Genomic DNA, 21,949 nt, shown 5'->3' on the forward strand with positions numbered 1-21,949 from the left:
GTGTGTGTGTGTTTTGAATTAGAAGGGGGTTAAGTTAATAGTAATAAGTTAAAGTTTGATCCTGTTTTTATATTTAAAGAAAATTAATAACAATTTTTGTTTAAGTAACCATTTGTCTTGGTGAATTTCTATTGTTGCTGGGTTTTGGGGTCCTCTGGGCCCATAACAGATGCCCTAACTTTTCCTTTAGATTTTCCAAAATTGCTGAATTAGACAGGTGCACAGGGACCACATAAAAATTGCATATGTTGGAATCTGGAGCAAAAATAAATCTGCTGGAGTAACTCAGTGGGTCAAGCAGCTTCAGTGAGAGAAAAATAATAGGTGACAGTCTTGATGAAGGGTTTGTTCTCCCCAGTGTAGAGGAAATCAAATCGTAAGCAATTAATACAATTTAGATTGGAAGAACCATATATGTTTTTTTTAAATACACACAGCCGCTGCTTTCCAGAAAATTGTTCTCAAAATTCTGGAATGCAGTCTGTGTAAAAGGTCCTGGAGGTAAAATATCATTCTCATATTTTACCTCCTGGACTCCTAGAGAATCTCACAGAATGTCTGCAGTCTCAATACAACTGCAGGCATTCGGCAGCAACGGGCTAATGAATGGGATGTTATTGATGATGTGCAATGTAGGTTGAATGTCACAGTCAACATAGTGGCGTCCCATGTCGACCGAAAATACCACACCTCAAGTATTTAGTGTAAATACATGATGAGATCCAAATTTTTGGTATTCTGGTCATTCCAGTGTGAACGGCCACTCCAGAAGGTAGGTGTGATTATTGTCGACAGAAAAAAAAAACATTAATTATTTGTTAAAAACATAATAGACTGCTGGTTCACCTGGAAATAGGCTTTGAGGCCCCTGGATAAAAGTGAGGAAGTAGAACTGTCTCTGCTGCAGTTGTATGGGAAAGTTGGAAGAACTTACTTTCTGTGATTTCTATCCATCTCTTTCTTTGATGTCAGTTTTCCTGTTCATCTCTAATCAAGAATCTACTAGAACTTGTTTACACAGCATTTTCTTTACTCTGTAAATTTATCAATTTCAGATTTATTCCACATGGATTCCAAATTGAAAGTCATCCATGTACTTTTGAATACATCTCTGAATACAGATATCTTCAAAATATTTAGCATTATCTGATTAGCTTTTTGAAGATTACTTCTCCCAATCTGTCATTAATGTCATGCACCAGCTTATACATGTTCTTGACTTCCCTTTTCAGCTGGAACCATTCATTTTTGAAGTTGTCATGAACTTTCAGCTCAATCACTATTTTACTTTTGCTTCCTAATTCCAAAGATTACAAGATTCAACAAACAGCTCTTGGAAATTAGGGGCTGTCATTCCTAGGGAGGACATCAAAGCAAGGTGTGCATAAAATTTTCCTTCCTTACACTTTACAATGCCTCCATCTCTCTTTCCAAGCCAAATTCCAGTCACATTTTCATTAAAACTGATTTCCCTTCTCTGGCATTAAAAGATTTGCTCTGGTCAGAGCTCATAGCTTCACCCATTTCCATTAATTTCACACCCTTCAAATCCACATTTTCGTTAATAAGCTTTACCTTATGCAGTATACCTCTTCTTTTCAAAATTCTCGATGTCCCCCAAAAGCCCTCTTGATATCTTCTGACACAACATCCAAAGTTGCCATTTTTTCCACTCAGATCAATCACTGCAGCAATGATTCTGCCCTCAATTTTTGCCTTTTCCTGGTTAATTTCAAGCATTTTTTCCCCCAATAATGTGTTTTTTTTTAATCTTCGTTTAAGAAATTAAATACATACATTTTCATTCCTGATGAACTGCAACTATACAGAACTTAGTATTAACAACAATATTATCTGCCACATCATCTTATTAAAATTTATGGTCATTCTCCAGGATGTCACATGAGGCCAATATATCCCACCAATAAATGGTCAGTACTCTTTGGAAGCCAAGTGCAGCATTTTTAAAGGCAAATGGGTGAAAGTTTAGATTCTGCACCCGAGTTTCACCGGCGGGAAATCATTTTACATGCGGCACTTCACAGGTATCTTTTCTTCACTCTTACAGGTGAAAACAAAAAAAATTATACAAGTCCTCATTAAACTTTTTAATAACATGATCTTGGGATCTGGAGACGTGACCCACCCAGCGCAGTTGGGTCTTCAGCAGCGTGGCGAGCTCTCCACTGGCCACCGAGACAGGTGCACCAAAGAGGTACGAGGACTGCTTAAAGAAATCTCTTGGTGCCTGCCACGTTGACCACCGCCAGTGGGCTGATCTCGCCTCCAACCGTTCATCTTGGCACCTCACAGTTTGGTGGGCAGCAACCTCCTTTGAAGAAGACCGCAGAGCCCACCTCACTGACAAAGGACAAAGGAGGAAAAACCCAACACCCAACCAATTTTCCCTTGCAAGCGCTGCAAACCGTGCCTGCCTGTCCGGCGTCGGACTTGTCAGTCACCAACGGGCCTGCAGCGGCCGTGGACTTACCCCTCCATAAATCTTCGTCCGCGAAGCCAAGCCAAAGAAAGAAGAAACTTTTTATGCAGGCAGAACAGAAGTAGGACTGTTAAAAATAGAGTACCTCAAGACAAAACGAACTGTGTTCTCTTTTATACTTTCCATCACCTCTGATATTTCCGTTCTATCAAAAGGATATTGAAATCCCTTTTGGATTTTGTCCCTTAAATTCCTCCACCTTCAAAAAGCAGCAGCTTTCCCCCCCCCCCCATGAAACTTTCTTTCCTACCGTTCCTTATCATTCTCTGCACCATTCCATTCATTTACCACACCTTCCCATTTATTGGTGCACGACATCAAGGCTGCTGGGATGAAGATTTCACATAGACAACTGATGGATATTTGAACAAGGCCAAAGGTAGCTCTTGAAAAGAAAATTGGGAGTGTTCCTACCACTGACCAACTCCATTTAGACACAGGTAAAAGTTCATTCAAGTGAAAATCATATAGAACGATTCCAAAAAGACGATGGAACCTAAATCATGCCCAAGCTCTGCTTCCACGGCAAAATAGCGAGGAAGGAAACTCGTGAGTCAACCATTTCATCATCGAAGTGCTTTCAGCGAGCATAGTTTCCAAAACAAATGGGCTGAGGGGGGCCGGGGCCCTTGGGCCGAAACACAAGGTGTGTAAACACAGACACGGTCCAGCTCCAGACCAGAAACAAACCCCGGGATCGTGACGCACGTGAACGGGGTTGTTTTCATGTCCAAGCAAACTCGTGGAACGGCGGCCCGAGCAGCCACAACAGCATTGGTTTCTCACCCATCTTTTCTCTTTGCCTTGTAAACGTGACCGTAGGTGCCGCGACCCACTTTGCAGCCTTCATATTCAAACAGATCTTCGACTTTCTCTCGCTCCGCGGCGAGTTTCGCTTTAAAATCGTAATCCATGGCTGTCACTCCATCGAGAGGAGGGATGTCGCCCAAAAGGAGAGGAGGCGGCTGTCACTTTATTGACTTGAGGCATCCATTTCCTCATTTCGTGTTTTGGTCTCTTCCAACAAGTTCACGCGGCGACATTTACTGGGCGCTTGTGGGGTTGACGTTCGCCGCATACAAATGGCGACCCGTCGTGCCCGCCGGAACTTGTAGTCCCGCCCCCCGTTGTAGGCTCTGCGGCGCCGCCGGCCTCGAACTACAAGTCCCGTCATGCGTCCCTGCGGACGGTCGGCGTCGTTCTCGGTGCCCCAAGATTCGGGACTGTTCGTTCGCGAGCGGGAGGCGGCCCGACGTGTCCCCTCCGCCCACTTCTCCTCCTCTCAGAACTGTTCCGCCGGGTTTATTCTGCCAGCCCGCCTTCGGCCATCAAGTTCCCGCTTAAGCCTGGGTGGACCCGCAACCATTGATTGATTGATTGATCGTGAAAGTGGCCAATCGCGTTGCGGCGTTTACTTCAAGTCGAGTCCGAGCTCGTTTATGTATTCGGAATTGATCGAGCTTTTGCCCCGTCGTGCCCCCGCCCCCCCCCCCTCCCTCCCCTCCCCTCCCCACGGTTTCGCGCGGTTCAAGTCAGCGGAGATCGCGCGCGGCGCTCTTCTCCGTGGCCCACGTCACAGGCGCCCCATTGTGTCCCGGGCAGGTGAAGGGCGGGAGAGAAGGGAGGCGCAGCCAATAGCGGGGGAGGGAGGTGTGGCCGGGAAGGCTATAAAAGGGCATCGACCGCGCTCGACGCGCTGCTATTCACAGTATGGCCGGCGACATTAGCTAGCAGTCGCTCAAAGCAATTCTCTGTCAAAAAGGGATTGGCCTTAAGTTAAACAGTTTAAAAGAAACCCATTAATTAAAACCGTACTGTTAAGAAACCCCCCGCTAAAACAGAGCAATTGAAACTAACTTATTTTAGTTAAGCTTTTTAAAGAAGACAAAAAAAATCAAAAAAGTTATTTTTGTTTCGTGCGATTTGTTTCACGATGGAAAACGGTGCACACTTTTTCGAAGGGACCGAAAAGCTGTTGGAGGTGTGGTTTTCTCGGCAGGATAAGTGCAAGGGATCGGGAGACCTTCGGACCATTCCAAGGTATTGAATGATGTTCCTTTTGACGTCGTGCGGATGGTTCTCGGGGCTGGAGAAACATCCCGGTTAAAAAAACGACGGGACACGAGAGATGGTCCCGAACTGGACCCCCGCCCCCCTCGGCCCATTACTGAAGATGTATTGTAATGGTTCCGGATGTTCTGTGTACTGTTGAAGCCCCCTCATGTCTGCAGGTTATGGCAGAGCCGTTCCGGCCTCTCGGTGGCAAGTTGACTGGGGCGCGGTCTCTTCCCCCCCCCCACCTTCCTGCTCCCCCCCCCCCGAGGCGTTGGGTGGAGCTGGGATGATGTAGTTGAAGGTTCTGGAACCACCGGCAACAGGTCGGCGGATTCCACGGGCTGCTTGACCCGGTTTCTCTGCCTTTAATCCGAGTCCTCCGTCGACTCGACAGGCCTTGCACGCGGACGCGCCTCCCCGTGCCAGTGGAAGGGACTGGGTGAAGGCCGCCCCCCCCCCCCCCTGCTGTGCGTGGAGGTGGGGCCTTCTCTCGACGTGAAATTTGGGTGGAAGCGACCCTGCACCTCCAGGGCACGGCCACCAACTCGCGATTGCTCCCCTGCCCCGGGGCGCCGGGACGGGTTGCCCGCCCTCGGCCCCCCAAGCGGAGCCCGACTGGACCCGGATGGCCGACCTCGCCGCCACTTGAGGGGGGGGGGGGGGAGGCGTTCTGATATATTTTGGCGGGCTGTTGAGCTGCCCACCCAGGTTCCTGCCTTGGGTCCCTCTCCCCTCCCACTAACGAGCAACTGCTCTGTTCGTGGGAAGGGAGCGAGCATTTGGAGTTTCTTTTTCGTGCATTGGACGCCTCAATCGAGCCGGTTGCATTTGTTGCAGGCAATGCCCTGAGGTTCGGGATCTCCCACGCGTGGCCCCTCGATGTTGAAGAGGCGACGCCATTGTTGCAAAGGCGAATCCAGCCCCGAGATCCCTCTCCCTCTCTCTCTGTCTGTCGATCAACGGCATTGCCGCAGTGTGTGGCTCAGTTCGACAGGCGCGGATGGCGCCTTCTTGCAGCGCTCAGTTACGGGGTCTCAGTTTCCTCCTTGGAGGCTAAAGTACTTCGTGAAAAGTGGGGAAAGCAGTACATGCATTGAAGGAAAAGGCTTTCCTTTTAAAAATCGTGGAAAGGAGATAAAAGTGCTTCGCTTGCAGGCAGGAGAGATCTGGTTCAGTTTGGCTTCCTGTGTTGGGCTTAAAACCGAGTTAGAATGCCACTAAGTCACTTCGTCTTCGGGCTTCCATTCGCTAATGTCTGAAAGAGTTCAAAGTAAATTGAAACGCTGATAAAGTTTCAAACTGCATCAGCTTCAAAAATCCTTATTGCACGTGGTTGACCCCCCCCCCCCCCCCCCTTGTGGGGCAATGCACAAAAGTGCTCGACACATTCAGCGGGTCATTATAGCAAGTCACACAGGAAGTAAAAGGCAGTCTAGGACCTGAGCCCTTCAGGAATGTGGAGAGTGTGAATGGCTAAATAAAGAGGTTGGAGAGGAAGGGAAAGTGGAAGGAGCACAGGCAAGAGATTAAAAAGTGGATCTAGAAATGAGAATGATGGAATGAGAGGGCGCAGGGCTAAGGGGGGGGGGGTTAAGGAAATTGATATTATTGCTATCTGGTTGGAGACTGCCAAAACAAAATATGTGGTGTTGCTCCAATTTGAGGATGACTTTGATTTGTCAGTACATACGCCATGGACAATCATGTCAGTGTGGCACTGGTGTGAAGAATTAAAAATGGTTTGCTACTGCTATTAAAACGGACAGAGTAAAACAATCTCCCAGTCTGGATCCAGTCTACCCACTGTAGAGGAAGCTGCATTGAGACCACCGGATGCAGTAAATGACCCTTATAAACTGCCAGTGTTTGGCTCTATTATGGAGTCACTTGAGAATCTGCTATCCTGTTGCCCATATGAAATTTGAATATAGCACGAAACAACAAAGTATTCAGTCGCATGACTAGATGCTAATTCAGCAAATCCTTGGGTTGATCTTTTTTAATTTTTTTTTCACACTATAAACCACATTGATCAAGATGCATACGTTTTCCTTTTCAAATATATAGTGTCGTTTTCTCTCCTTGGGTTGATCTTGATGATCATCTTCCACACATCGGTTAAATTGTTTAGACCATGTGTTTGATTAGATAGTTCTAGAGAAGTGTGTTACTGAGCCAGAATCTCTTACAATGGATTATTGTATTGTATTTAGACTCAGCATTTATAATTAAGTGGGTAAAATAAAATCAGTAATGGATTTTCCTGTTGCATTTGTGGTATTTGTTGAATTTTGCTTTTCCATATCCCTTCAAAAGGGCATGGTCTTGATCTTTTTCCTTTGTTCAAATTGAATTTAACCAAAAAGTTAAAATTTGTATAGTATTTGAAATCATCTGCAACATTAAGATATAGGCTAAAAGTTTTTTGATTCACAGAACAACAAAAAAATCTATAGTTGTAGAATTGGCTTTTATTTAGCTCTTGTAGACTCTGTGTTAATGACTTTGTTCTGTTGTCAAACCTAATTAGAGCAAGTCTTTTCAGTCACTCAGTGGATCTTTTCTAATCTTAGACCGAGAAAATTGAGTTTGGACATGTTTAGACATGCTGGAAATATCAAACAGACAATTTCATTGCAATTTCATTTCTATTGGACTACACTAGTAAGTTTTGCACTCATTCAGCATTGACTGTGTCAGTGAAATGGATGTATTTTTTTCCCCCCAAAAATAAATTACTGATCGTTTTGTTGCAGACATTTGTATCTGGCATTTTAATATAGATAACTGAGCTAATTTGTATTCTTGAAATATTCTACCTTTTGTTACATTGGTTTATGGGATAATATTGCTAGTATTCAAACATTTCAGTTCACCATCTCATGCAAGGTAACTTTCTAGACCATTATCTTTTGAATTAAGTCTACTGTTTTGAACAGCTATTTAAAATTGTAGTTAAAGGGTGACTCACTGATTTACCTAGGTGATAATAAATACAAATAAATTAGACTCTTAAAACTATTCAAGATTAATGTTACATTAAATGTAATCATTTTGTTGAGTAATTTGCAAAATGTTTCATGAAATTCCATTAACATTACAAAAAGTTATTTCTAGTTAATATTGCAAAATAATTTTGACCTGCTGATCCCATTCTGTCCGTATCTGAGGATGTCGTGTGTGCTGCCTTCAGGAGAGTGAATCCGAGGAAAGCATCCGGCCCGGATGGAGTACCTGGCCAAGTATTAAAGATCTGTCCTGACTGACTTGCCGAGATATTCACAGATATCTTCAATACATCACTCAAGCGGAGCATGGTACCCACCTCTTTCAAATGGGTGTCAATCCTACTGGGGCCAAGAAGAATTCAGTAACCTGCCTTAACAATTATCAACCAATAAATAGCATTTACATCAACAGTGATGAAATGTTTTGGAAGGCTGGTGATAAAGCAGAGCAACTCCTGTCTGAGCAGAGACATGGATCCATCCAAGTTCGCCTATCAAAGAAACTGGTCTATGGCAGATGCCATCTCAATGGCTCTACACAAAGCCCTGGGACACCTGGACAGCAAAGATGCATGCATCAGGATGCTCTTTATTGACTACAATTTGGAATTTAACACCATCTCAAAACTGATCAGCAAACTCCAAGACCTGTGAGTTAACACCCCACTGGATTTCCTCATCTCGACCACAATCAGTGAAGATTGGTAAGAACTTTTCCACAATCTCCATCAGTACCAGAGCACCACAGGGCCCTATGACACCTACACTTTACACCTATAATAAAACCATCTACAATTTTGCTGAAAATACCACGATAGTGGGTTGTATAAAGGAAGGAGATCGAAAGCTTAGCTGAATGGTGCTCCAACAACAACCTTGCACAAAATGTCACCAAAACTAAGGAGCTGGTGGGCATGGCCATGAAAGAACTTGATTTGATTTTGATTGAGCTCTCCATGAAGAGTATCAAAAAGATGGTTAAAATTTTAAAATTAAGAATTTTTCATTAAAATGGACAAAACAAGTACTAAGAAACCAAGGCAGCTGACAACAAAAAAATGAAGAAGTTTCTACTCAGCCAGGAACATCGAGCGAAAGCTTGAAAGGGAATGGCACTAGACTGGCCTCGGGACTGATGGACCTCGGAACAAGAACTAAATATTATCCTGGATGGAGAAAATGGAAAACTTAAACTGATTTGTTGGCGTCAAAAATGTAATGGGAGACATGACTGAAATTAAAGAAATCGTTGAAAACTTGATGGAAAAAAAATGGCCCAAGCTGAAATAGACTTTGTAAAAACACAAGATAAATTAAAGCTTTGGAGAAAGATGTAAAGCAGTGGGAGTTGGGCAGACAAGATCTGCTGGACAAGATTGACCACATGAAGGATTTTAGCAGATGAAATAATGTCTGAATTATTGGACTGAAAGAAGGAATTGAGGGAAGAGATCTGGTGAACTTTTGAAACATGGATCATATGAGTGCTGGGAGAAGACAAATTCAGAGAAAAACAGCATATTGAAAGGGCTCATCAGACCCAAGAGAGCTGGCGATCAGCGATCACGACTGGTCCTGGTAAGACTTTTGAGTTACCAGGAAAGGGAGACAATTCTGGGAGCAGCATATGAATACTCTAAGCAAAATAATGGTCCGCCTGAGACTGACCATGAAAAAGTGCTATTTTTCCAAGATTTTAGTCCTACTTTGATTAAGCAAAGGAAAGAGTTTGATGATGTAAAAAAAACCTGCATTCCAAAAACTTGATTTATTTGATGATCTGTCCTGCATTGAGGGTTGAAGTAGCAGAAGGTCGTTGACAATTTTTCAAGACTAAAGGAAATTAGGAAGGCCAAAAGAAGATATTATGGTGCTTTTTCAGATAATGTGAAGGAAAATCCAAAGGGTTTCTACAAGTATATTAAAAGTAAAAGGATAGCAAGGGACAAAATTGGACCCCTAGAAAATCAGAGTGGTCAACTGTGTGGAGCCTCACGAAATGGGGGAGATTTTAAACAATAATTTTCCATCCGTATTTACTCAGGAAACTGGCGTAGTGAATAAAAATGGAAGGAAGACAAATAGAAGTGTCATGAAACAAGGATTTTAAGGAGAAGGAGGTGCTTGTTGCCTTGCAATGAATAAAAGTGGACAAATCCCTTGCTCCAGATATGATATTCCCCACACCTTGAGGGAGAAAAGTGCTGAAATTGCAGGGCCACTGGTGGACATAGGCAAAATGTCCCTAGTCACAGGGGAGGTGCCGGAGGATTGGAGAGTAGCTCGTGTGCTGCTGTTTAAGAAGGGCTCCAAAGGTAAACCAGGCAATTATAGGCCAATGAGCCTATGTCAGTGGAGTGTAAATTATTTGAAGGATTTCTGAGAGCTAGGGTATGTAGATATTAGGACCGTCATCAGCTAATTAAGGAAAATCAACACGGATTTATGTGTGGTAGGAAGGTTGTTGAGGGAAAGGCTATGGAAGTTCTTCATATGGACCTTATTAGGACTTTGATAATGTTCCACATCAGAGGTTGGTTCAGAAGGTTAGGACACTAGGTATACATAGGTTGCAAACTGAATTTGGCTTGGTGGAAGAAAACAGTGGTGGTGGATGGTTGCTTCTCAGACTGGAGGTCTGGGTTGAGTGGTGTGCCTCAGGGATCTGTGTTGGGATCATTATTGTTTGTTATCTATGGTGAATTGGACCAGCGAGTTTGAGACAAAGTTGGGAGGCATTGTGGACTGTGAGGAAGATTTTCAAAGCTTACAGAGGGATCTGGACAAGCTGATGGAATTTAATGCAGATAAGTGTGAAGAGTTGAACTTTGGAAGAGTGAATTCGGGTAGGACGTACACAGTAAATGGAGTGCAGAGGAGCAAAGAGATCTGGAAATAAATATACATTGTTCCCTGAAGGTGGTGGTGCATGTGGACAGGGTTGTAAAGAAAACTTTTGGCATCTTGGTCTTTACAAATCAAAGTATTGAGTATAAAAGTTGGAATATTTTGTTGAAGTTATTCAAGTCATTGGTGAGACAACACTTAATGTGTACAGTTCTGATTGCTCAGCAGCAAGAAAGATATCAGTAGGATTAAAATAGTGAAGAGAAGATTTACTAAGATGCTGCCAGGTCTTCAGGAATTGAGTTACCAGGAAAGATTAATAAATAGGTTAGGATTATACTCCTTGGAACAAAGAATAATGAAGGTAGACTTGATAGAGGTTTATAAGATTATTAGGGGTACAGACTGAGTTGATGGGGGAGATAAATACAAGAGGTCAGCTTTAGGCTGAAAGGGGAGGGGTATAAGGGAAACATTAGGGGAAAGTTTTTCACTCAAGAGTGTGGAATGAGCTGCGATCTGATGTAGTAAATGCAGATTCAATTTTGAATTTTAGAAATAAAGTGGATAAATGTCTGGATAGGAGTGGTATGGAGGGTCATGGAATGAGTGTAGGTTAGTGGGATTAGCTAGTTTTATTGGTTGGCACAGACTGGATGGGTCGAATAACCTGTTTTTCTCTGCTGTAATGTTCTATGGTTCTAAGAACTAGGTGGAAGACTTCTTGCAAGGTTTATGAAAAGGCTAAGGTTGCCAAAGAGGAAGACTGAAAATGTAAAAGTTGTACTTTTTTTTAAACTGTCTTGTATTTATTATGAAAAGTAAATTTTATTGAAATATTCACTGAGAGCTCAGAAGAGAGAGAAACTTGGGAAAAGTAGTAGCAAGATGGAGACTCTGCTAAGGGGGAGAATGGTGCCCAGAGAGGAGTATCTATAAAAGATGGCACTAATGGGGGGGGGGGGGGGGGGTGATCCTTCTTCCTGATAGATTTTGTGGGCTTTTGAGGTTTTTTGTTTACATCCCTATCAGGGCAGGGACATTGTATGTTTTTTAAAGGGGAAGAAGGATCATGATTTAAACAATCAAGAACGTTTTAATTGTTAAATAATTTGGGTTTTTTTTTTAATCCATATAGATAGAACATTATAGTTTATTCTTAATATTAATGGGATAAACAGGATGGTGAAAAAGAGGTGGGTCTTGGCACACCTAAAAAAAATTAAAGGCAGTCATTCTTTTAAAAAATGCAAATTACTAAATCAGAGCATTCTAAATTAAAAAGAGGATGGGTGGGGCCAGTAATATTGACTTCATTTGGATCAAAAGCATACAAAAATATCCAATAATAATAGAAGGGACGCTGATTGACTAAGCAGGAAGGTTTGTAAGGGCACATTGTAAAATTTATGCAGAATCATTGATGTTTATGAACATCTATGCACCAAATTATGATAATGAAGCCTTAAGAAAGATATCTTTTTAAAAACAGCATAGGGAAGACAAAAATATACTGGTCAAAGGAAATTTCATTTTCTTTATTGATCTAATGCTGAATAAATCAACCAAAACTGTAACAAGGGGAAAAACTGCAACAACAACGCTATCATTTATGAAGGATTTAAATTTGATTGATATATGGATGCAGCTTAACCCTGCATAAAGAGACTATTCATTCTACTCAAGGGTATATGATTCACATACAGGGATTGATTTGTTTTTAATGTCTGACCAGTTAAAAAATGGAGTGGTAAACTGGAATATTTGGTGAGACCTCTATCAGATCATTTGCTATTAACTTTAACTATTGCAATAATGGAAAAACAAGAAAGTGTATATAGATGGTGTCTCAATGCCACACTGTTGAAAAGGAAGGACTTTTGTGAGTTTATTAAGAGACAGATAGAACTATTCTCTGAAACTAGCCATTCTTCTCCTGATAATAGTGTTTTAATATGGAATACACTTAAAGCTTATCTCAGAGGATAAATTATTTCTTACACAAAAAAACTTGAGAGAATATGCTACAGAATTAGATGGCCTAGAGAAAGATGAAACAAAATTTGAAAAAGAATATCAGTGAACAGGGTCACAAGAAAAATGTAGACTGTTAGAGAATTTTAAAAATTGAAATATAACACATTATAAACATATAGAACAAGAAAACATTAAAAACCAAACAAAAATATTATGAATTGGAGAAGGGGTGCATGGTTTTACCTTGGCAGTTAAAGGCAGAGGAGTCATCTAGAATGATAAATGCAATAAAGGCCGATATTACAACTTTTAATCAAAAAGAAATAAATAATATTTTAAACAATATTAGATGAAAGTATATGAATCAGAATTATTAGGAGGTGAAAAAGATGGACAATTTTTTAACAAATGTTGAACTTCCAAAATTAGAAGATTTATACCCCTCTTTCATAAGAGAAGAAATCGAGAAAGCGTTGGGTACTTTACAAGCTAACAAATCTCTGGCTGAGGATGGGTTTCCATCTGAGTTCTACAGACTATTTAAAGATATATTGATACCTCTTATGATGGATGTATTGGTCTGGGCGGAGGAGACCCAGACTCTCCTGGAATCCTTTTCAACTGTAATAATTACAGTGCTATCAAAGAAAGGAAGAGAACCATTAAAAACTTAATCATAGACCGATAGTGCTCCTTAATGCTGATTATAAAATATTGGGACAGACATTAGCTAATAGATTGGGACAATATCTACCAAAATTAATACATACAGATCAGGTGGGATTTGGCAAAGGATGACATTCTTCAAATAGACTATTTAATATAATACATATGGCAAAATTAAAGTTGAATCCAACTATAACCATCTCCCTAGATGTAGAAAAAGCATTCAATTGATGAGAATGGTCTTTCTTATTTAAAACATTGGAAAAATTTGGTATAGGCTGGAAATTTATAAACTGGATAAGAACTCTTTATCAAAAACCAAAATTATAACTAACAATAAGATGTCAGTGGTTTTTCTCTTGAGTAGATAGGGGTCCTAGCTATTGAACCACTGACGGAGATTTTCGCATATTATCGGCTTCAAAGTTGGACAGGAAGAAGATAAAATTAGTTTATTGGCTGATGATGTGCTATTATTGGGCACTTTCAGGTGGCCAATTATCCTGCATGTAAAGCCGCATATTTTGGCAATATGCGGCTTTTGGGAGGCCACGTGAATGCGCAGGAGGCGCCTGCAAGGCGAACTTTATAACACTCCTCCGAGAGGGATAATCACCGCAGCACAGTGGCCTCCCCAGTCATCTGAATGCAGCCGCCTAAAAGATAACAGTCAGCTAGTGAGCACCTGACAGCTCCTCTCCCAGTTGCCCTTTCCCTCAATAGAGGATGTCGGGGCAGCTGGGTGGGCTGTCAGCACGGGGACTCAGGGCTAAAGTGGTAGGCAGGGGAGAAGGGGGCAGGAGTGGTAGGCAGGGGAGAAGGGGGCAGGAGTGGCCGGCGGGGGAGAAAGGGGCTGGAGCAGCCGGCGGGGGAGAAGGGGGCTGGATTGGCCGAAGGGGGCTGGCCAAAACAATGTCGGTACACGACTTGAACGCCATACTCCCCCGCCGGCCGCTCCAGTGCCCTTCTCCCCCACCCAGCCAGCCATCCTAACTTGACAGTCAACGGGACAGGAGCCAGAGTATGCTCAGATGCACATCCCGGTGCAGCTGTCCCTTCAGGTGGCCAGTGCTGCGCTTTTAGCACTGCCACCTGAACGGCAAATCAAAGGGCCGCTTCCTCCTCTTCAGGCGCATTCTTATCGGAGTATAGACCTGAAGAAGCCTATATATGTCTGACCCAGCTGAATCCTTGATAAAATTATAAACAACATTAGAAAAATATGGAAGAATATCAGGTTATAAAATAAATATGAACAACAGTGAAATAATGCCATTGAAATTTTTGATTATGAGAAATATTAAAAAGGTAGTAGATTAAAAGCATGATTTTTTTTAAATCATTTTTTGAGGAAGACAGTCCCCTTGGATCTGAATGGGGTTGAATTCAATAGAAGAAGAAACAGCGGAGGAATGCTAAGTTAAATTTAAAAAAAGATGGATATTAATACACATGATTAAAAGATGGCAAGAAATAAATGAATGTTGGGGGGGGAGAAAGTATATAATTAAGAACACCATTATGTAAAAATTTATTGTTTATGAATCTGAGTAACAAAATAGTGAATTCATGGTATGACAAAGGAATAAGATATATCGATGATTGTTATATCGAGGGATCTCTTGTGTTTTTTGAACAATTAAGAAATAAATATGGAGTAGTTAATGGGACTTCTGTTTTCTCCAGCTAAGATTGTTTCGAAGAAAAAGATGGAGGGCAAGTTTGACCCACCTGAAATTAGTGAAATGGAACGAGCGATTTGGCTGGGGAATACACCTAAATTTATAACTAAGATGTACTATGTTTTCCAGAATGAAAGTGCGAGATCAAGAGAGAGATGGGAGTTGGGCTCTAGGTGTTGGAATAATGTAAAGATGTTGGTCTCATTGGTGTTTATAGTATGACCTCAATTATAAATGCAAGAAGCACATTAGTGCAATATTTTTTTTACACCAATTATATCTCACGCCACAAGTTGCATATATCAAAATCTGAAATATCAGAAATGTGTTTTAGGATTGGGATAGAAATAGCAATGTTCTTACATGCTATGTCGTTGTGTGTGAAGGTGAGATTTCTGGCAGGACATTATACCGAAATATTAAAAAGGATTACAGTGGTGGTATTCACGGGCGATCCAGAGCTTTATCTTTTGGGAAACTTCATTGAAATAAATAATAAACTAAATTGATTCCAAATTTCATTTGTTAACATAGCCTTAGCAGTGGCTAAGAAATGTGTTGCAATTACTTGGGAATCTGACTCCCCTCTACATAGCACGATGTACTGCTGAGATAAATAGTTGCACACCAATGAAAAAAATTAAATACAACTTAAAGAACAAATATGACATATTCATTAAGATATAGCAGACATTTTGATCATATAGAGGCCCAATTGTTATTATAAATACAGGTACACGATCCTTTATCTGGACATCTAAAATCCGCAAAGCTCCAAAATCCGGCAAGTGGAGACCGGCGGTCAGGGGAGGCGGCCGGGGTAGACTGCCGGGCAGCCGAGGGTCACGGTTGGGGGAAACTGCCGGGCAGCCAAGGGACCGGTGGTCTGGGGAGATGTCTGGACGACTGGAAAGAGGTGGGGGTGGATACGGCAGCACAATTCCGAAATCTGAAATTCTGAACACACTGTTCCCCAAGGGTTCCGGATAAAGGATCGTGTACCTCTACAATAATAGAAAGGATAATAATAAATGCTCAAGTGACTTCCCTATATAGAATTTCTGATGATCACCCACACCAGGGCCTATTTGACCAAATTGATCAAATTGGGCCCCGCGCCTCAAGGGGGCCCCACATATGTGTTTGAGACAAGGCCTTGAGCAGAGAACACTGTGACGGACTTTGTTTAAATTTGTAAGAAAATAATAATACTATAGGCCTTGTAAACTGAGGGATTTGTCAGTGAACTCGTGAAGTTATTGCCCTTAATTGATCGTATTATCTCTGAAATAATTTTAGGAAATGTCTTTGATTGAACTACTAGCTATGGGCCTCCTTTGTCTCCCTAGCCAAAAATTTCATGTTTCGTATTCATTTGACCCAGTAAGATAGATGTATTCTGGAGCTGATGAAGCGTCTCTTATTATCAAGATCAAAACAGGCTATAAGCTAATCAATAAGAGAACTTGTACTTAAATATGAGATTGAGATAGCGTCATGCTAGCCTAGGACCGAGCCTATAGCCTAGGCTTAAGCAGTTCTTCTTCTTTGGCTTGGCTTCGCGGACGAAGATTTAAGGAGGGGGTAAAAGTCCACGTCAGCTGCAGGCTCGTTTGTGGCTGACAAGTCCGATGCGGGACAGGCAGACACGGTTGCAGCGGCTGCAGGGGAAAATTGGTGGGTTGGGGTTGGGTGTTGGGTTTTTCCTCCTTTGCCTTTTGTCTGTGAGGTGGGCTCTGCGGTCTTCTTCAAAGGAGGCTGCTGCCCGCCAAACTGTGAGGCGCCAAGATGCACGGTTTGAGGCGATATCAGCCCACTGGCGGTGATCAATGTGGCAGGCACCAAGAGATTTCTTTAGGCAGTCCTTGTACCTTTTCTTTGGTGCACTTCTGTCACGGTGGCCAGTGGAGAGCTCGCCATATAACACGATCTTGGGAAGGCGATGGTCCTCCATTCTGGAGACGTGACCCATCCAGCGCAGCTGGATCTTCAGCAGCGTGGACTCGATGCTGTCGACCTCTGCCATCTCGAGTACTTCGACGTTAGGGATGAAAGCGATCCAATGGATGTTGAGGATGGAGCGGGGACAACGCTGGTGGAAGCGTTCTAGGAGCCGTAGGTGATGCCGGTAGAGGACCCATGATTCGGAGCCGAACAGGAGTGTGGGTATGACAACGGCTCTGTATACGCTTATCTTTGTGAGGTTTTTCAGTTGATGGTTTTTCCAGACTCTTTTGTGTAGTCTTCCAAAGGCGCTATTTGCCTTGGCGAGTCTGTTGTCTATCTCATTGTCGATCCTTGCATCTGATGAAATGGTGCAGCCGAGATAGGTAAACTGGTTGACCGTTTTGAGTTTTGTGTGCCCGATGGAGATGTGGGGGGGCTGGTAGTCATGGTGGGGAGCTGGCTGATGGAGGACCTCAGTTTTCTTCAGGCTGACTTCCAGGCCAAACATTTTGGCAGTTTCCGCAAAGCAGGACGTCAAGCGCTGAAGAGCTGGCTCTGAATGGGCAACTAAAGCGGCATCGTCTGCAAAGAGTAGTTCATGGACAAGTTTCTCTTGTGTCTTGGTGTGAGCTTGCAGGCGCCTCAGATTGAAGAGACTGCCATCTGTGCGGTATCGGATGTAAACAGCGTCTTCATTGTTGGGGTCTTTCATGGCTTGGTTCAGCATCATGCTGAAGAAGATTGAAAAGAGGGTTGGTGCGAGAACACAGCCTTGCTTCACGCCATTGTTAATGGAGAAGGGTTCAGAGAGCTCATTGCTGTATCTGACCCGACCTTGTTGGTTTTCGTGCAGTTGGATAATCATGTTGAGGAACTTTGGGGGACATCCGATGCGCTCTAGTATTTGCCAAAGCTCTTTCCAGCTCACGGTGTCGAAGGCTTTGGTGAGGTCAACAAAGGTGATGTAGAGTCCTTTGTTTTGCTCTCTGCACTTTTCTTGGAGCTGTCTGAGGGCAAAGACCATGTCAGTAGTTCCTCTGTTTGCGCGAAAGCCGCACTGTGATTCTGGGAGAATATTCTCGGCGACACTAGGCATTATTCTATTTAGTAGAATCCTAGCGAAGATTTTGCCTGCAATGGAGAGCAACGTGATTCCCCTGTAGTTTGAGCAGTCTGATTTCTCGCCTTTGTTTTTGTACAGGGTGATGATGGTGGCATCACGAAGATCCTGAGGCAGTTTTCCTTGGACCCAACAAAGCTTGAAAAACTCATGCAGTTTGGCATGCAGAGTTTTGCCGCCAGCCTTCCAGACCTCTGGGGGGATACAGCAGTTAGCCTGAATGTAACTAGCCTAGGCCTAAGCGTAGAATTTCTGACAAGGTTAGCAATTGTAGATGGAATTGGTGAGGATATTCGGGTCTTGTAAAGATGAATAACCCCAAAGTTAGGTTAGTTTAAGTTGATCTTTACTAGGCTAGGTCGCTGTGGGGGTTATAGTTTACACCTTTATGAGCTGGTTTACAAGGTTATTCAGCTATCAGGGCATGTATTGTACATCTCGGGGTGATTCATCTTGACAAGATCCGGATATTCTTAGCAAGGCTGCCTCTGTCATTGTTTCATAATTTTGCAGTGGTTTGATTAGTATCAAAATAGTACTAGGGTACTGTTACTAACTATGCTATTCCACTGCCAGAGCTTAATATAGCCTGTTTCATGTTTTTGGTGATTTGGAACAGGTGCAGTTTAGCTTGACCATGCGGAAATTGTTTTCTTCGGGGGCGAATTTCATCCATTACACGCATAAGTTTTTCCGCCAATTTTCTAGCCAAATATCTAGCTACAAACTAGCATTTGACTAGAAAATCAGCTAAACAAAACGGCAAAATTAAAGTGCATTCCCCCCCACCCGTTCTGGAATGTAACCTTAACTAACATAACTTAACCAACCTAACTAGCCTAACCGTTACTAAAAAAAAGGCAATTCTTACCTTATTCGAAGTTGTCATTCAACAAATCCAGAATCGGTCGCTTGTTTTGCTGTTCGGTGGTGTTCACAAGTTGAGAGTTGGGCGCGTTGTTCCAAGGTCAGCAGCTGACGTTGGAGCAAAGTAAAGCTAACGAGCAAAATGTCGTGGGGTTGACATTGGTTTCTTGCGTTGTCCCAACGACGACAAGATTGTTCCACTGTTAGAACAACATAGACATGTTATCAGGAATGTTGAGTCCAATTTTATAACAAATTGCTAACATCAAGTTTTTTGTGTAATTTTAAGACTAAAGATTTTAAAATATACTTTTTTTTAACCTTAAAAATATAGCCCAGCGAATTAGCAGCCTAAAATTTATGTCATTTTACATGGCAAGCACAAGACAAAGGGCATAAATATTTAAGCGGCGACCAAAAACGAGCACTGGCCAAGGCTAAGGTAGCTGAAAATGAAAAACATAGAGGTGCCATCGCAAAATTCCTTGTCACTCCATCTTTGAAACGCCCATGTATTGAGGATGAAGAAAACAAAAACAATTCAGAAAATGACAATACAGCCTTGAGTCCAATTACAGTTGATGAATACAATGTTGAAATTGATAACAAGTTAGAAAAGGATGACGCAGCTGTGAATCAAATTGAAGACGATCTCAATTCTCCAGAAATGAGTGCCAAAGCGGAAAGTCCACTTATAGCTGAAAAAGACCAAGCCCAAACATCACGCAATGATGGATCATCCATAAGTCCAGTTGTAATTAACATTTATGATGTCCCAGCCAACTGGCCAGCATATATAAATCAAAATGTAAGAGATTATTTACCAATGAAAGGTCCTCCTATTCCAGTGAACAACTTTCCACGAAATGAAAAGGGATTGTGTTTTTCAAAGTTTCACTGTAAGAGGAAACTTCCAAATGGGGAGTGTGTTGAAAGACCTTGGATTATATACTCTCAGTCTGCTGATAGAATTTATTGCTTTTATTGTAAACTTTTTAGTAAGAACTCAACCAGTGCATTATCAACAAGTGGATTCAACAACTGGTCTAATAATCTTCATACAAGGTTGGGTAAGCATGAAAATTCTAAAAACCATTTGGAAGCCACATGGAGTTTCTGGGAGTTACAACAAAGACTTTGTAGTGGACAGACAATTGACAAAGAACTTGAAATAATCGTCAATGAACATGCAAAGCACTGGCAGCGAGTATTCAACAGCCCAGTTTCTTGCTGAGAGAAATCTAGCATTTAGAGGAACAGAGGAAAAAGTTGGTAATGTGAGTGTACACAATGGAAACTTTTTGGGTCTTGTTGAGCTGTTTGGAAAGTTTGACCCTGTTCTTGAAGAACATTTGTGAAAAGTCAAAACTCATGAAATTCATAATCACTATTTAGGAAAAGATACTCAGAATGAACTATTAGACATTTGAAAGACCTTGGATAAGATACTCTCAGATTATATACAGCTGTTTTGAATGAGATACTGAAACGCGTAAAAGCAGCTAAGTACTACGCCATAATTTTAGACTGATAGGAGTCACCAAGAGCAAATATCTCTAACGATGAGGTATGTGTCTGATGGTAACTTGGCTCCTTCAGGTGTTTTAAGAACATTTCATAAAGTTTATACAGGTTGAAAGTGTAGCACAGGAGAAGATTTATATAAAACATTACTAAACACATTGAAGGAATTAAATTTAGAGGTGAAAGACATTCAAGGCCAAGGCTTTGACAACGGTAGCAACATGTAAGGTCACACATCTGGAGTACAAGCACGACTGTTTCTTTGTACCATGTGCATGTCACAATTATAACATTTTTTTGGATCTTGCAAAGGATCTACGTATTATTTTCAGCATCAACTAAGAGGTGGGCAGTTTTTAACAAGCATGTACCTGGGTTATCAGTGAAACCCTTGAGCCACACAAGGTGGGAGTGTCGGATTGATAGTGTTAAAGCTATTCGTTATCAGGTTGGAGAAGTATATGATGCACTTGTGGAACTATCAGAGATAACAGATGAGCCCAAGATAAAAGCAGAAGCTGAATCTTTAGCAAACCAGCTAAAAGACTACAAATTTTTAGTTTCTTTGATATTTTGGCATGAAGTAGTTTTTAAAGTTAACTATGTAAGCAAGGAAACTACAAGATGAAACAAAGGACATTGATGAAGGCATGGAGTCATTTAGAAAAACTATTATCATGGCTAAGAATTTATAGAGAGGTCAGTTTTAATGATGTCCTAATAGGCGCAAATGAATTGGCTGAAGCTGTTGAATTACCATTGGAGTTTAGAAGATTTCAAGAAAAAAAACTACGTAGAAGGAAGAGAATGTTTTCATACGAGGCAGAAGATCAAGCTTTAGATGATCCAAAAGAAGTTTACAGAGTTCAGTGCTTCAGATTAGTGCCAGACAAAGCTATTCAATCTTTAGAGCCTAGATTTAAGCAGCGTAAAGGCCATGTAAAATTATTTGGATTTTTATATAACTTTCGGAGCTTACAAAAGGCGGAAATAAGGAAACACACTGCAGACCTTGAAGCATCTTTAACTGACATCATACTAAAACAGAGCACTGATGGAGGGGTAGTTACTGAAACAACTAAAGACGTGGATGGTTATCTGTTGGCCAAAGAACTTGAACTCTGAAAACTTTTCTTCCCTTCAATGTCGTTAAGCCTCAAGCTCTGTTTGAATACCTGGTAGTAAACAATCGATTCACCGCATTTCCTAATGTTTTTATTGCTTTGAGGATTTACTTAACAATCCCTGTAACAGTCGCATCGGGCGAAAGAAGTTTTTCAAAACTAAAACTGATTAAAACATACTTCACAATTTCACAAGAGAGACTAAACAATTGGGCGATGCTATCTATAGAAAATGACATTGCTAAAACCATTGACTTTGAAATTATTTTGAAAAATTTTGCAAATAAAAAAGCCAGAAAGCTCTGTTTCTAAAAGACCTGCATAAACATTATGTCTGTAATTGTCTTAACTTGTATTAAAAAATTAAAACTTTCATATTGCCTTTCAATATTTAGTATATCAAGCATTTAATGCTTTCTGGCTAAGACTGGCATACTGCACAAAATATAAAACATCATTTTTTACTTTTGTAGAGGCCCCGCTATCAATTTTCTAATTGGGCCACGCAATTCCTACCGGCCCTGACCACACAGTGTGGATTTATAGTGTGATGGGGAGGGTTTGTTTTGTTTAATTTTTGTAATTTGGGGGGGGGGGGGATTTTTTTTTTAAATAATCTGATTATTGGCTTC

The 21,949-nt window shown here is 41.7% G+C and overlaps 2 protein-coding genes across 9 annotated transcripts in view; one reads left to right on the forward strand and one right to left on the reverse strand.

The window, feature by feature from the left end:
• Positions 1–3,970, reverse strand: part of LOC138737099 (cyclin-dependent kinase 19) — a 238,675-nt gene extending 234,705 nt beyond the window's left edge. For all 4 annotated transcript variants that reach the window (XM_069887604.1, XM_069887602.1, XM_069887601.1 and 1 more), the window contains exon 1: positions 3,287–3,970. In XM_069887604.1, coding sequence (XP_069743705.1) covers positions 3,287–3,414 — 128 coding nt within the window. In that variant the 5' untranslated portion in view covers positions 3,415–3,970. The remainder of the gene's footprint in view (positions 1–3,286) is intronic.
• amd1 (adenosylmethionine decarboxylase 1) overlaps positions 3,030–21,949 on the forward strand; it is a 78,484-nt gene continuing 59,564 nt past the window's right edge. Inside the window, exon 1 of one of the 5 annotated variants that reach the window (XM_069887614.1) lies at positions 3,030–3,049. Coding sequence is in view for 3 of the 5 variants with exons in the window: in XM_069887607.1 (XP_069743708.1) it covers positions 4,434–4,540 (107 nt within the window). In the remaining 2 variants the exon portion in view is untranslated. Of the gene's footprint in view, positions 3,050–4,032; positions 4,541–7,833; positions 9,142–21,949 lie in introns of those variants that run through there. The other 4 variants (XM_069887607.1, XM_069887609.1, XM_069887606.1 and 1 more) reach the window with 4 other exon arrangements.

Source organism: Narcine bancroftii, chromosome 6 (genome assembly GCF_036971445.1).
Source record: "Narcine bancroftii isolate sNarBan1 chromosome 6, sNarBan1.hap1, whole genome shotgun sequence".
NCBI classification, from domain to species: Eukaryota; Metazoa; Chordata; class Chondrichthyes; order Torpediniformes; family Narcinidae; genus Narcine; species Narcine bancroftii.